At 36.6% G+C, this 12,609-nt stretch overlaps 1 protein-coding gene across 2 annotated transcripts in view; it reads right to left on the reverse strand.

Moving 5' to 3' along the window:
• The window catches only part of PIK3C3 (phosphatidylinositol 3-kinase catalytic subunit type 3), a 143,133-nt gene that overhangs the window by 62,895 nt on the left and 67,629 nt on the right, over window positions 1-12,609 (reverse strand). For both annotated transcript variants that reach the window (XR_004677653.1, XM_034996117.1), the window contains exons 13-14: window positions 7,959-8,026; window positions 1,338-1,443 (exon numbers count right to left, since the gene is read on the reverse strand). Coding sequence is in view for 1 of the 2 variants with exons in the window: in XM_034996117.1 (XP_034852008.1) it covers window positions 1,338-1,443; window positions 7,959-8,026 (174 nt within the window). In the remaining variant the exon portion in view is untranslated. The remainder of the gene's footprint in view (window positions 1-1,337; window positions 1,444-7,958; window positions 8,027-12,609) is intronic.

Raw genomic sequence — 12,609 nt, forward strand, 5'->3', positions numbered from 1 at the left:
ACAATATCATCTTCAAGGAACTAAAAATCTACTGAAAAAAAAAGAAAAGCACTCAAATAGCAACATAATGCATGCTTGCTTAGTAAAATATAAGTCATAAAAATTAAATGCCATAAAGTCTTATGTAGTGAATTCCCAGTTCATAAAATATTATAAAATACATTTTCTCGGGGCACCTGGGTGGCTCAGTTGGTTAAGCGACTGCCTTCGGCTCAGGTCATGATCCCAGGGTCCTGGGATCGAGCCCCGCATTGGGCTCCCTGCTTGGCGGGAAGCCTGCTTCTCCCTCTCCCACTCCCCCTGCTTGTGTTACCTCTCTCACTATCTCTCTCTGTCAATTAAATAAATAAAATCTTTAAAAAAAAAAAAATACATCTTCTCATTTAATCTTCCCAGTTACACTGATAAGGGTGGCTAGGCAACTGTTATAATTCTCATTTTAAAGGTGAGGAAATTTAAGCTCAGAGAACGTGAAATTTCTTCACAGGATGACAAAAGCTGTAAGTGACAGAACTGAGGTTAGAAGAGAAGACCAACTACTTTATCTGCCAATAGGTGAATGAAGAGAATGAGCTCTGAGAACTATAGAAAAGTTTAGTCTCCAAGATCTCAGTAAGACGGGACTTAAATTTGTAAGAACATGAAACATGTTCATCTGCAGCTGCAGAAAAAAGATGCTATGAAGTCAACTATTTCTGTAGCAAATCACAGATCAGTGCTGTGAGGGTGCCCGTGCACCCTCTGCTGGCTGAACCGTGCCACAGCACTATAAGAATTACAACACCTAAGAGGAGAAAATGGTTTTACATAGATTCTAAAAACTGTTTAAGAAGCAAAAATACAAGTTATGTAATAAGTACCTGCAATATGAGCATTGTCAGATTTCTGAAAATGTACCTAGTCTTGATAAACAAAATAGAAGAGAGGGAAATAAAAAAAGCAAAGTTTTGGAATTTGTTCCATATATAGGTTTATTTCATTAAATCAGAGGTCAACAAACTTCCTATAAAGGGCCAAAGAATAAATACTTTAGGTCTTGTTGGCCATACGGTTTCCATTTCAACTATTCAACTACTACTGCAGTGCATACATGGCCATAAACATATAAAAACAAATGAACATGACCATGTTCCAATAAAATTTTACGTAGGAACATTGAAATTTGACTTTCACATAATTTTCCTATGTCACAAGATATTCTTCTTCTTTTTATTTTTTTTTTTAACCATTTAAAAACATAAAAACCACTCTTAGCTCGTGGGACATACCAAAACAGGCAACAGGCCAGATCTGGCCCATGCCTGGTGTTTTTGCCAACCCCCACATGAAATGGTTACCTTCAACAATGCTTGGCTGAATCGTCTCATTACATTCAAGTACATCTCATGGGTCTTTGGGTCTCTTTGCTGAGTGTCTTGATCTTCACATTCCACTATCACATACCTTAAAAATATGTTAAGTCACTCATAAGAGGTGAAATGAGAGATTCATTTTGTAAATATTTCTACTTCTCCACTCAACCAGGTTAGTTCACATTTGCAAAACTAAATTAATGGAAGCAATGAAACACATTTTTCAATGTGTTTAAAAGTGGAAAATTAGGGCACATACACAATCATTTATAAAAAGGTAAATTTATAATAATAATGCCTTAATTTGTATAATATCCTAGATACACTAAAAAGTTTGGCATCAAAAGAAGCATTTTCTCCTAATACTTTATGAGGTACATATAGCATTACCATCTTCAGAAATCATCTAAGCTCACATACCTACCAAGTAACTCACAAACAATATTTTCAAAATCTATGTAATCCTCTTCTAAGACTCTCTTACTCTGAAAACTTCTCTGAAGCTACTTCTCATTAATATACCTCTGCAAAATGAATACAATTTTAAATTTATTTTTCCCATCCAATCTCCCCATTTCTCAAAAATCCATATATAATCTTCCATTTATGTATCATAAAATTGTGGTTTTAAAGGGTTAAAGAGATTTTAAATATATTCTTAAACCTGAACTGCTTATACAATTACCAACTCTTACAGCCAATGATTTGAATTAGATTCTAGAGGCCAATGTTCTCTAACTGTTCTGATAGGAACAAGCCATACTAACGAACACATTTTATATCACAACTCAGGACATACAGCCACATGTGTGCACACAGATGCCCCAAAGTAAAAAAGCTTCACAAAACAATAGTCTATTATATGTTAATATTTGCTACTCTGTTCTTTCTTCACACAACAAATACTAGATTGTGAACCTGTAAATGGATTTCAGTGGATCATGACATGTAGTTTGAAAAACACAGATCTATCTAGACCAACTTGCTTGTTTCATCAATAGTGAAACTTAAGAGGGGTTGTGTCTTGCCCACAGTACAATCATTAGTTGATTGTAGACCTGAAATCAGAGCCCAGGACGTTGGGCTCCTGGGTCAGGACCCTTTCTGCCTGCTAAGCCTACCCTCACACTATTTTATCTTTAAAAATCACATGAAACTTTCCAACTCCCTAATCTGATAGTGTTTTTCAAATCTCAAGTCACAGCCACTTATTTTCTTTTATATTATTTCCAGGAAAAAGTACAGTCTGCCAGGAGAAGGTGAAGGTCATGAGAGCAGAAAGCTTACCTGTCTTGTTTACACTATACCCTCAGGACTTCCAGGCCTGGCTCATAATACTCAGCAGGTTATTGCTGAATGAATGAATGACTCAAATCTCATAGATCTAGCCATTATCTCAATGCTAATTCTCAAATATGAATACATATATCCTTTTTATCACACCAAAAGTCTGATTTTGCACTTCTTTGCATGTCCTTTTACATTCATCCACCCTAATTTTCAAGCAGCACGCCCCCTTTCCAAGACACTGTCATTTTTAAGGGAACATGTATAAAACTGAACTTATCACATTAAATGAGTTATCTTCTATCTCTATTGAATCTACCAATATTCCAGTCATTTGGGCTGGGAATTCTCTTGTAGCGGGGTTTGCAAACTCAAGTATTCTCAAAAGTCAGTCAGGAAACAAATGTTTGACTCACCTGAATACAAAAAAAGAGAAGTGAGGCAGTAGCCAGATCAGAGAACATAAGCTCTACCTAAAATCATCACTGGCACTTTGTGTTTACTTTGCAGTCCATGTGAGTTCCCATTCCCCTTCTTCAAACATTGGTACTCAATCCGTCACCAGACTCTTGATTTTTTTGTCCTACAAAATGCCTCTTACCATGGTTCTATACTACTAACTAGCCAGCAGATACCTCTCCCCTGGCCTCTCCAACTCTAAAAAGAAACCCATTATTGCTCAATATAATCATCCTAATTTTTTTTTCCTTTAAACTAGCTTCATAATGTCCCACCTCTATTAACAAAAACACCAATGGTTCTCTCTTATCTACCAGTTTAACACAGATTTTGTGGCCACAGCATCAGGTTCAAACTTCCACTATCCTCAATTTACACACGCACACTGCAGTCAGGTCAGACCCCTAACCACTCCTAGTATGTGCATCCACTTGGTACTTCTGCTCAGGTTGCAGTAATGTCCAGAAATACCTTCCCATCTCCATCTTTCCATATTCTACTCACCCTTCAAGTACAGGACACATTTTCTCTCTTCCAGGAAGTCTTCAAAGACCCTGACAAGTCCCTCCTCCTCTGACTTCCTAGAATAGGCCTAGCCTCTCAGACAACTTGTGCTCATATCACCAAACTGTTTCATGTGTTTAACTCTTAGTTCCCTTCATAGGTTACAGAGAAACCGATGCCACAGGCCACAACTTAAAACTTTTCAGTAGCCCCTGACATACCCATAATAGTCTTATACACAGAAATATTTTAAGGGCTCATAAAAGCAAAAGCCTTCCTCTCCTGACTTCCAGTACAATGGTTTACTATGATACTAGCAGCTGTTTAAAGTCCTAGGATTGTATAGCCTAGAATTCTCTGTAAAGTGGAATTAAGAACTGAACCATGACACTATTTCCACCGTATCATGTTCCCAACAGGAGTTCTAAGCCAAAATTTCAAGAAGGCCCTCCTGAATCTTGAATCAAGAAAGCCTTCTAGAGTGGCGCCTGGGTGGCTCAACTGGTTAAGCATCCAGCTCTTGATTTCGGCTCAGGTCATGATCTCAGGGTTGTGAGATCAAGCCCTGCATCGGGCTCTGCACTGGGCATGGAACCTGCTTAAGATTCTCTCTCTTCCTCTCCCTCTCTAAAAAAAAAAAAAAAAAGGAAGAAAGAAAGCAAGCAAGCCAGCCTTCTAGAGCTACAGGATACATATGACTATTTAAAATAGGATTAATTAAAATTAAATAAAAATTAAAAATTCAGTTTTTCACTCACACATTCTACATTTCAGGTGCTCAGTAGCCATATGTGCAACATTATGGATAATTTCCATCACTGCAGAAAGTTTCACTGGACAACTCTATTCTAGATAAATAAGCTAAGAACAGTTAAGAGAAACTCTTATTTCCTATTTGCAGTATTCCAGAATGTTTGGTCATTTCAGGATACCACCCAGGAATGTTAAATAGACAGTGATTCTAAACTATAAAACTGTCAATATACAGTCCTTTTCAAATCCTATTCAGACCTTTCCATCCTTTAAAGTTCTTGACTATCTCCATTACCTTAGTATATTGTCTTTTTCTGTGTGTTTACATAGAAATTCATTTCTAAATGAGTAATACAGATGACCAGAACATGTAGGATCCCCTGCTTTTGTTCAGATCTCCCTGACCACCAAGTAAACACAATGGTCACAGCTATTTCCTATGACTGAGGGTCTACACTGATGATCATGATAAAGGTAAAAAAATCTTCCAAACCGAAGTTCTGCTACAAAAAGAAAAGTCCATCTAAAATACAAATGACAACGTCATCTCCAAATATGAAGGCCAAATTTAGATCAAGATTAAATGACCTAGATTTGAATCATTTCTGAATTCTCAGTTCACAGCAGTAAGTAGATTCTACAAAGCACTCTAAGGTATTCCCTTGAAAGCTATCATCTTCAAGTAGAAATGCAGACAAAACTGTCCAGGTACCCATTGTAAGATGACATCAGTGGGCTACCTGCTTCCCAGCAATTTTGTTTTGTGGGGTAAATAACCTTTATTACCTTGAAAGGTCTTAAAAGTTATAGAAAAACATGTCAAAGCATCCAAAGTTTACTTTCAATTTCAACATACTGGAATAGCTATAAAATAAAAAACTGGAACGATTTATAGGTCCTGATACCCAACACTTTACAGACTGGAGACTATAACTCCCCTCTGCGGCTTAAAACGTTGACACTATTCATTTTAAAAGGATTGTCTGCACAACTATAGGCCCCTAAGGATTCAGCCATAGCAGGAATCCCATTTAAATCACTGGAAAGGGAACAAATAAAAAAGGAAATTCAAAAGGTTCGGAAGGAAATAGCACAATCAATTAAAATTTTTATTTTAATACATTTGTTAAAATAAGAGTACGCTTAGAGCGAGAGGCCTTTAAATTGTTACATTTGATTAATATTTTTATACTACTCTGTCCATGTTCAAAGGAAGTAAATGATCATTTTAAACCAACTACTGAAATTATTTTCCATATTTTCACCCGACAATCACAAAAGCAGTGTCTACCAACGTCAGAAGCCCACATCAATAGCTTTTTTCTCCCCATTAATATTTCTGAAAATGTAATATGCAGACTGTAAATACAGGAAAAACAATTACTCCTCAGAGAAGGAGCAGACATAGCACATGCTATTGCTTCAATGAATCAGAGATATAGCGGGAAAACACAAATCAAATCTAAGTTTGACGGAATGCTTTTAAGACTGGGAGTTGGAGCTGCACTTTATTGTCTGTGGAGAAAACAAAGCACTCTTTCTGAATGGAAAACTGTTGCCTTGGTGGAAATTGCTCATCTAATAGGTTTCCTACTGTTTAGCTGCTTTTACAATGGTGTGAAAACTCTTCCTACTTGAAATAAGAAATCAAGGGTTCTATCACAACTAATTTCAGATTTTACAATGAAATCTGGTCTATAGTCAAATCTGAAGAATACATAATTTCAAAACACCACAAAATCAGTATATGCACACATAGCTCTTACAACAGTGACTACTCTAGACTATAAATTCTGAGCCAGAGAAAACTTTTCATGAATACTGCAAGAAAATAAAAATACCTATAAAGGAATTCTCAGTAAATGATTTAAAAAATATATAAAATCTTAATTTTAAAATACCTAAGAAGCTTACATGCTGAGTGCTATATTTTTTTTTATTTCCTCTTAAATATTTACTTAGATGTTCATGAGGAAATTTTCCATAACACCAGTGAATAGATATACACTTAAGAATTCAGACTGGAATATGGAGAACATTAAGAAGCAAGAGATTACATTAAAAGGAAATAGTAGCTATTTGGTATTATGAGAATTACCAAGTAAACTTTTCAAAGGAAAAGAGCGATTAACAACTAGCCAAAACATTCTGTGGGTATTTTTCAAGGACATACTAACATTTACTATGAGAGAAATGTAGTTTTATGAATATTATATTAAACTGCTAAAATAAAAATAAAGAGGTATTTTTCTTTCTATTACTAGGACCAACAGGAAAAAAAAATTACAGGTTCCAAAGCGGTGGGGGGAAAAATGACAGATTTAGTTAAGATTGTTGATAGCAGTTTTTCTTCACTGTAAAGGGAACCATAAAGGTTGAAACTAAACAATTATTTACCGCATATGTACATTAACAGACAGCTGTGTTTGTTAAAGAACTTCTCTGGTTTAGTTGCATATTTCTTGGCTACAAGGGCAGTGTCCAGAAAACTGTTATGTTTGGAGAGTGGGAGAATGAAATTAACGACTGATTTGACCTACAGGACAGTTTTCCAAACTCAGTCTAAAACAAGACAGTACTTTGTTTAATTTCTTCATGGAAAGCAAAATGCCTCATTGTACTTCAAAAATAATGAGCTTTCAGAATGGATATCAATTCATTTCTACTGTTTAAGTAAACCCAATAAATGAGGCAGTATTTTAGATCAGAAACAATTTCCACGGCTAAATACTATCAAGTATGTCAATAAGTTTAAAAATGTTTCTGAACGTACAGAGGCTTCAGGTAGGGTTTGCCCAGCTGGCTCGGCCCTTTGTTTGCTCTACAAAACTGGAGAAGGCTCTCTTGTCTAGTGTTTAATCCTAGTGCTTTCTTTTATTGAACCAAAATATTGCTCACTGTGGCTTAAGCTACTTGTCCTTTACACCTAAATATTCTGTGACGGATACAGGGAGCCAGGCTTCATATTCCTTGTGTCTCAGGAAGTCAGTCAGCCTTTCTATGGCCTTAGCTGCTCTTCCCTTCACCTCACTCAGGAAACCTGTCTCATGTAAAACAGAGATACTTCTACTTGCCCATTTAACTTCATGGGGACAAGGGAGAAAAGGTCACTGAAAGTATTCTGTAAATAGCAAAGTGCTAAATAAACGATCTAATTCTAACTGAGGTGCCACCAAGTTTGCCTCTGCCTCAGTTTCCTCATCCATGAGGGAAGTATCTTCAAATTCCAGCTTCCTGTTTTTGCATGATTCCAATGCTGTGGTAAATAATGTGAAAATACACACTCTTGAAGGATTGTGAGGAATCATACTAACACTACTTAAATAGCATAAGAGGCAAATAGATATCAAACTGCAAAACCTATTACCTTACCCAGTTTTATCTTAGATCCTGGAAAGTCAGTGAAGGGAAGAGAAACAGTAGTGCTAACAAGCATTTCCATGAACACAGTTGTAAAGAAATACAGCCAGGTAGATGCAAATACTACATTTAGGCTTTTGATGACTTCTCATCCCTTATTTTAAATTGCCTTTACGTTTATAGTATGGGAAAAAATAGTCCTAACCAGTAATCAGAAAATAAAAAGAAAGCTATTTCACATACCAGTATAAATAATTAGCCAGTGTTGAGTTTTTGCAGGCTCTTGATATCAAGAAGGTGCAGAGATCTTGCTGAAAGAATTAAAAGAAATGTATATTTATTACCATCTACTTTAACAAGGGGGAAAAGAAGAGAGTCTACATTTGTCTATCAGTTTTCATCTATATATCTCTTGTCACAGATCATATTTTTACACATCCATGTATCCCTCCATCCTTCCGTCCAATACTTATTCTAAATTAGGCAATATATGAGAGGCTAATGACACCATGGTTCACAGAGTTACTTGTCCTACTGAAGTTTAACATTTAGTGGAGAAGAGAGACATCAAAGAAATTCATAGAAATAATTTAGATCAGGAAGTCACAAAAGGCAGCAATGGGGATATGATATCAGGCAAGACCAAAATGACACTATGGACAGAGGCCCTAAACTTGACTGTTCAAGAAATTTTAAAAAGGCCGAGCATAGCTAAAATTCGGTGAACATGAAAGTAAAGGAGGCTAAAAAGGTAGGCAAAGCCCAATTGTGCAAGACCTTTAAGGTCACACTATTGCGTATGGATTTTGTTTGCAAAGCAATGGATACTGCATAAAAGATCTTAAGCAGGGGAGTGAGATGATCTGATTTCCATTTTATGAAAACGACTCCAGCTGCTCTGAGAAGTAGAGGCCTGAGATCAGTTAGAAGCTGATCAGTTATACAGGAGTATAAGAGTGAACCGTAGGAGCAGAGACAGAGAGAAATAGACAGATTTTTAAAACATTTGGGAAGTATAATAAGACTTGCTGATGGAAAGGAGGGAAGAAGGAAAGATTGGAATTGCCAGTAACTCCCAAATTTATGGATTTAGCAAATGGGTTGATTTGCTACGTCACAGATGGAAATTCCAGCTGAGGAACAGGCTGGAGTGTGGGGAGAGAATTGTATTTTGAAATATTAACTTTGAAATGCCTGTCAGATATACAATGGAGATCAATAGGGTTTTGGATATATGAATTTAGAACTCAGATGAGAGAAATGTACGAGACATATAAATTTGAGTTTATCAGTACAGCCTGGGGCAAGAGTATAAATTGAGAACAGAAGAGGACCTTGAGGAACATTAAGCTGTCAGGCTGCAGAGAAAGTGCTGACAAAGGAAACTGAGAAGGCATAGCCAGAGAGCGGGAGAGGAAAACACAGGTCGTACGGTAACATCTAGACCATGAGAAGAGTCCTTCAAGAAGGGAGCCATTTACTTTGCTGAATACTGCAAACAGGAACTTAGAAGTATACATAATCATAAACATTAAAGTTATTTTCTACTTTAGCAAAGTAAGTTTTGAGTTAACAATGGGAAGCAAAGGCCAGAATGATGTGGATTAAAGACTGGGGAAAAAAAAAAAGGAAGAAGAGTCCGTATGTACAAACAACTCCTTTTAGAAGCCTGATCTTATTTAAAGGGAAGCAAGAAGATAAGGTGCTGTTTCAAAGGATGTGGTGTCAAGGGAGAATTTTTGTTTTGTTCTGTTTCGTTTCTGAATTTTTCAGATGGGAGATACTGACATACTCGAGTATTTCTACCAGGAAAAGAAGAGAACATATCTTTGAAGGGAGTTATATTTCTTCTGTATAAGAAAACAGAAGGCCAGAATGAAAAAGGATTCACCTCTGTAAATCTGGTGATGGGAAACTGAGACCATTCTTACCTAGTGACTTCTATTTGTTTCCACTAAGTATGAAGCAGGGCATGAAGAACAGAAGAGAAAAAGTATGAAAGAGCCACTGCAGAGCAGGGAGAGCAGCCCACCCAGAGAAATATAAGATGGCAGACAGTGTTGTGTCCGCCTGGTGTCGGTGCTCATGAATTCACAGTGATGCCAACATGACAGGCTACGTGCTTTTCTTCAGCAATATTCAGGCACAGAGCAATTAGGTAATTAATTAGGCTTATCAAGGGTAGAGATTTTACCAGGGGAACTGAAAGTACTAATAAAAGAATGATTATAATGCTAAGCCATGGGATTAAAGCTATATTCAGAGGAAAGCAAATACTGAAGGGGGTTGATGAACAAAGAAAGGGGTAGAGATCAATGGATTAGAAGATTCTATGTGGTGGGGGTAGCTCAGAAAGTAAGCTAAAGTAATAAAAGGTTGTTATCACAAAGCAGATATACCAATGCTTTCAGAAGTGGCAAGAATCTTATCTCTAATTTTAGAGCTAAAGATTTTAAATATGCAACATTTAAAAACCCAGCCGGGAAATGCCTCAATCAGAAAGCCATAATAATGAATCCATGAATTTAACAGGTAGAATCTAAGCCTAAAGTTTATCTTTAACTTTATGAGAAGGATATTATGCTTTTATATAATTTTATATATATTATATATATTTAAATAGAAAACACAGATTGCATTTGATTCTTTTTTTTTTTTTTCACTAAAGAACTATTTACAGAGCATAGGCAGGGAAGAATTAAATTTAAAAACATTTGTGAGGGGAGCCTGGGTGGTTCAGTCAGTTGAGCATCTGACTTTACCTCAGGTCATGATCTCAGGGTCCTGGGACTGAACCCCACATCGGGCTACCCACACAGCAGGGAATCTGTTTCTCCGTCTCCCTTTGCCTCTCCCCCTACTCATGCTCTCTCTTGCACTCTAATAAATAAATAAAATCTTTTAAAAAATAAAAATATATGTGAAACAAGAAACCTGTACTATAAATTTTTAAACACAATTTGGGTGAGCAATTTATAAAATTTTAAAACAACTAGAAGAAAAAAATGTGCTTTAGGAAAAAAGAAAATGATCTCATATTGAAGGTCAGAGATATAAAAAGAAATGGTAAATACCTCTAAATAGTTACTGATTGTATACAATAATAATATTATCTAATTAGGGAGTTAAATTAAGTCACTGGGTAAAAGTGACATACAAGTAAAGAGGTATACTGTTTTGGAGAAGGATAATACTTCTTATGCCAAACTTAAAGGATGAATGTTAAAATATCTAGCATAGCCAGTAAAAGAATTGATAGAGACAATATAACCTCCAAGCTGAGGAGGGAGACAAAGGATAGGGAGGGGACCCAGCCAAATACAGGCAAAGGAAAAATGTATAAGAATAGAAAGTACCACCACTTATGACGATGAAATCAATCCAAGTATAGCTCTAATCACAATAAAAATGGGGGAAAAGTTCCAGTTAAAAGACAATAGTGTTAAGCTGTATTAAAAAACGTAATCTAGCTATATGATGTTTTCCAGAGATAAACCTAAATATAAGGCCCCAGGACTTAATGAAAGGACTAAATGAAAGGACTAAAAAGTATACCAGTGAATACTAACCAAGACAAAATTCTATTACTATCAGACAAAACAGACTTTAAAGCAAAAAATATGACTCGACATAATGAAGGTTACTAATAAACAGTGATAAAAGATTCAATTTACTTGAATGCACCTAATAAAATAGTTTCAAAATATTTAAAGCAAACATCAACAGAAAAAGGAGAAACTGACAATTCCACCATCATACAGGGGGAATTTTACCCTAATTCTTAAGAGATCAAGCGCAGAAAAACATCAGGAAAGGGTTCATTTACACAGTGAATGAGCTTGCCCTAGTGACATACATACAATGGTGTACCCAACAATTGGGGAATATATCTTTTTTTCAAATATCCAGGGAATTTATGGAAAATGACCATATTTGAGCAATGAGACTCGAGTGTCTATCTTCTTTCTAATGTTTGGCCATACATGCATAGTGGTTTCCTAAAACTCCAAGAACAGGGAAAAGAAAGGGGAAGAAAGTGAGACAATCCTCAGGTGTCAGAGAGGAGACAAGAATATTGGTATCTGCAGTGATAAGCGGGGGAATTTCAGCTTGGTCGAATGCCACCTGACATGTCCAAACACTGAATTGTTTACAGGTCTCTTAAAGGTGATGACTGCTGGTACAGTATTATTATTACTCTGCTGGGGGCAGTGAGGAAGGGGGAGGCGGAAAAAAATACTCAAAATGAGTCCCAGTGCTTTCTGAGATAGCTTGAATTACCTAAACTCTTTATAGAACTATTCAGCTGAGGGGTGCCTGGGTGGCTCAGTCGTTAAACGTCTGCCTTCGGCTCAGGTCATGATCCCAGGGTCCTGGGATCGAGCCCCGCATCGGGCTCCCTGCTCAGCGGGAAGCCTGCTTCTCCCTCTCCCACTCCCCCTGCTTGTGTTCCCTCTCTCGCTGTGTCTCTCTTTGTCAAATAAATAAATAAAATCTTTAAAAAAAAAAAAAAAAAAAAGAACTATTCAGCTGAGAAAAGACAAAATGGCTTAATCATTGAGTAATAATAACAGGTTCAACAGTCACAAGAGAAATATCAGAAATACATAAAAACTATTTTTATTCTTAGTCTAAAAGTTCTGAGTCATAGTGTGTAAAACTGTATTTTGAATGTAACATTCAGAATCCAATCACTTCAAACAATCTTCAGTGTAAACTACCCTAGTAGAAGCCACCAACAAGTCTCACGTGGATTATTTCAACAGCTTCCAAGTAAAAGTCATTTGATAACATGGCCTCCAAGACCCTGCTTGACTCCTGCTCTTTCTCTGACTCATTCTTTAACCATGCTCCCTTCCGCTCACTCCCCAGAGCCAGGCATCCTCTGCTGTTC

The sequence above is a fragment of the Mirounga leonina genome, unplaced genomic scaffold, assembly GCF_011800145.1.
Source record: "Mirounga leonina isolate KUSES-001 unplaced genomic scaffold, KU_Mleo_1.0 Mir_93, whole genome shotgun sequence".
NCBI classification, from domain to species: Eukaryota; Metazoa; Chordata; class Mammalia; order Carnivora; family Phocidae; genus Mirounga; species Mirounga leonina.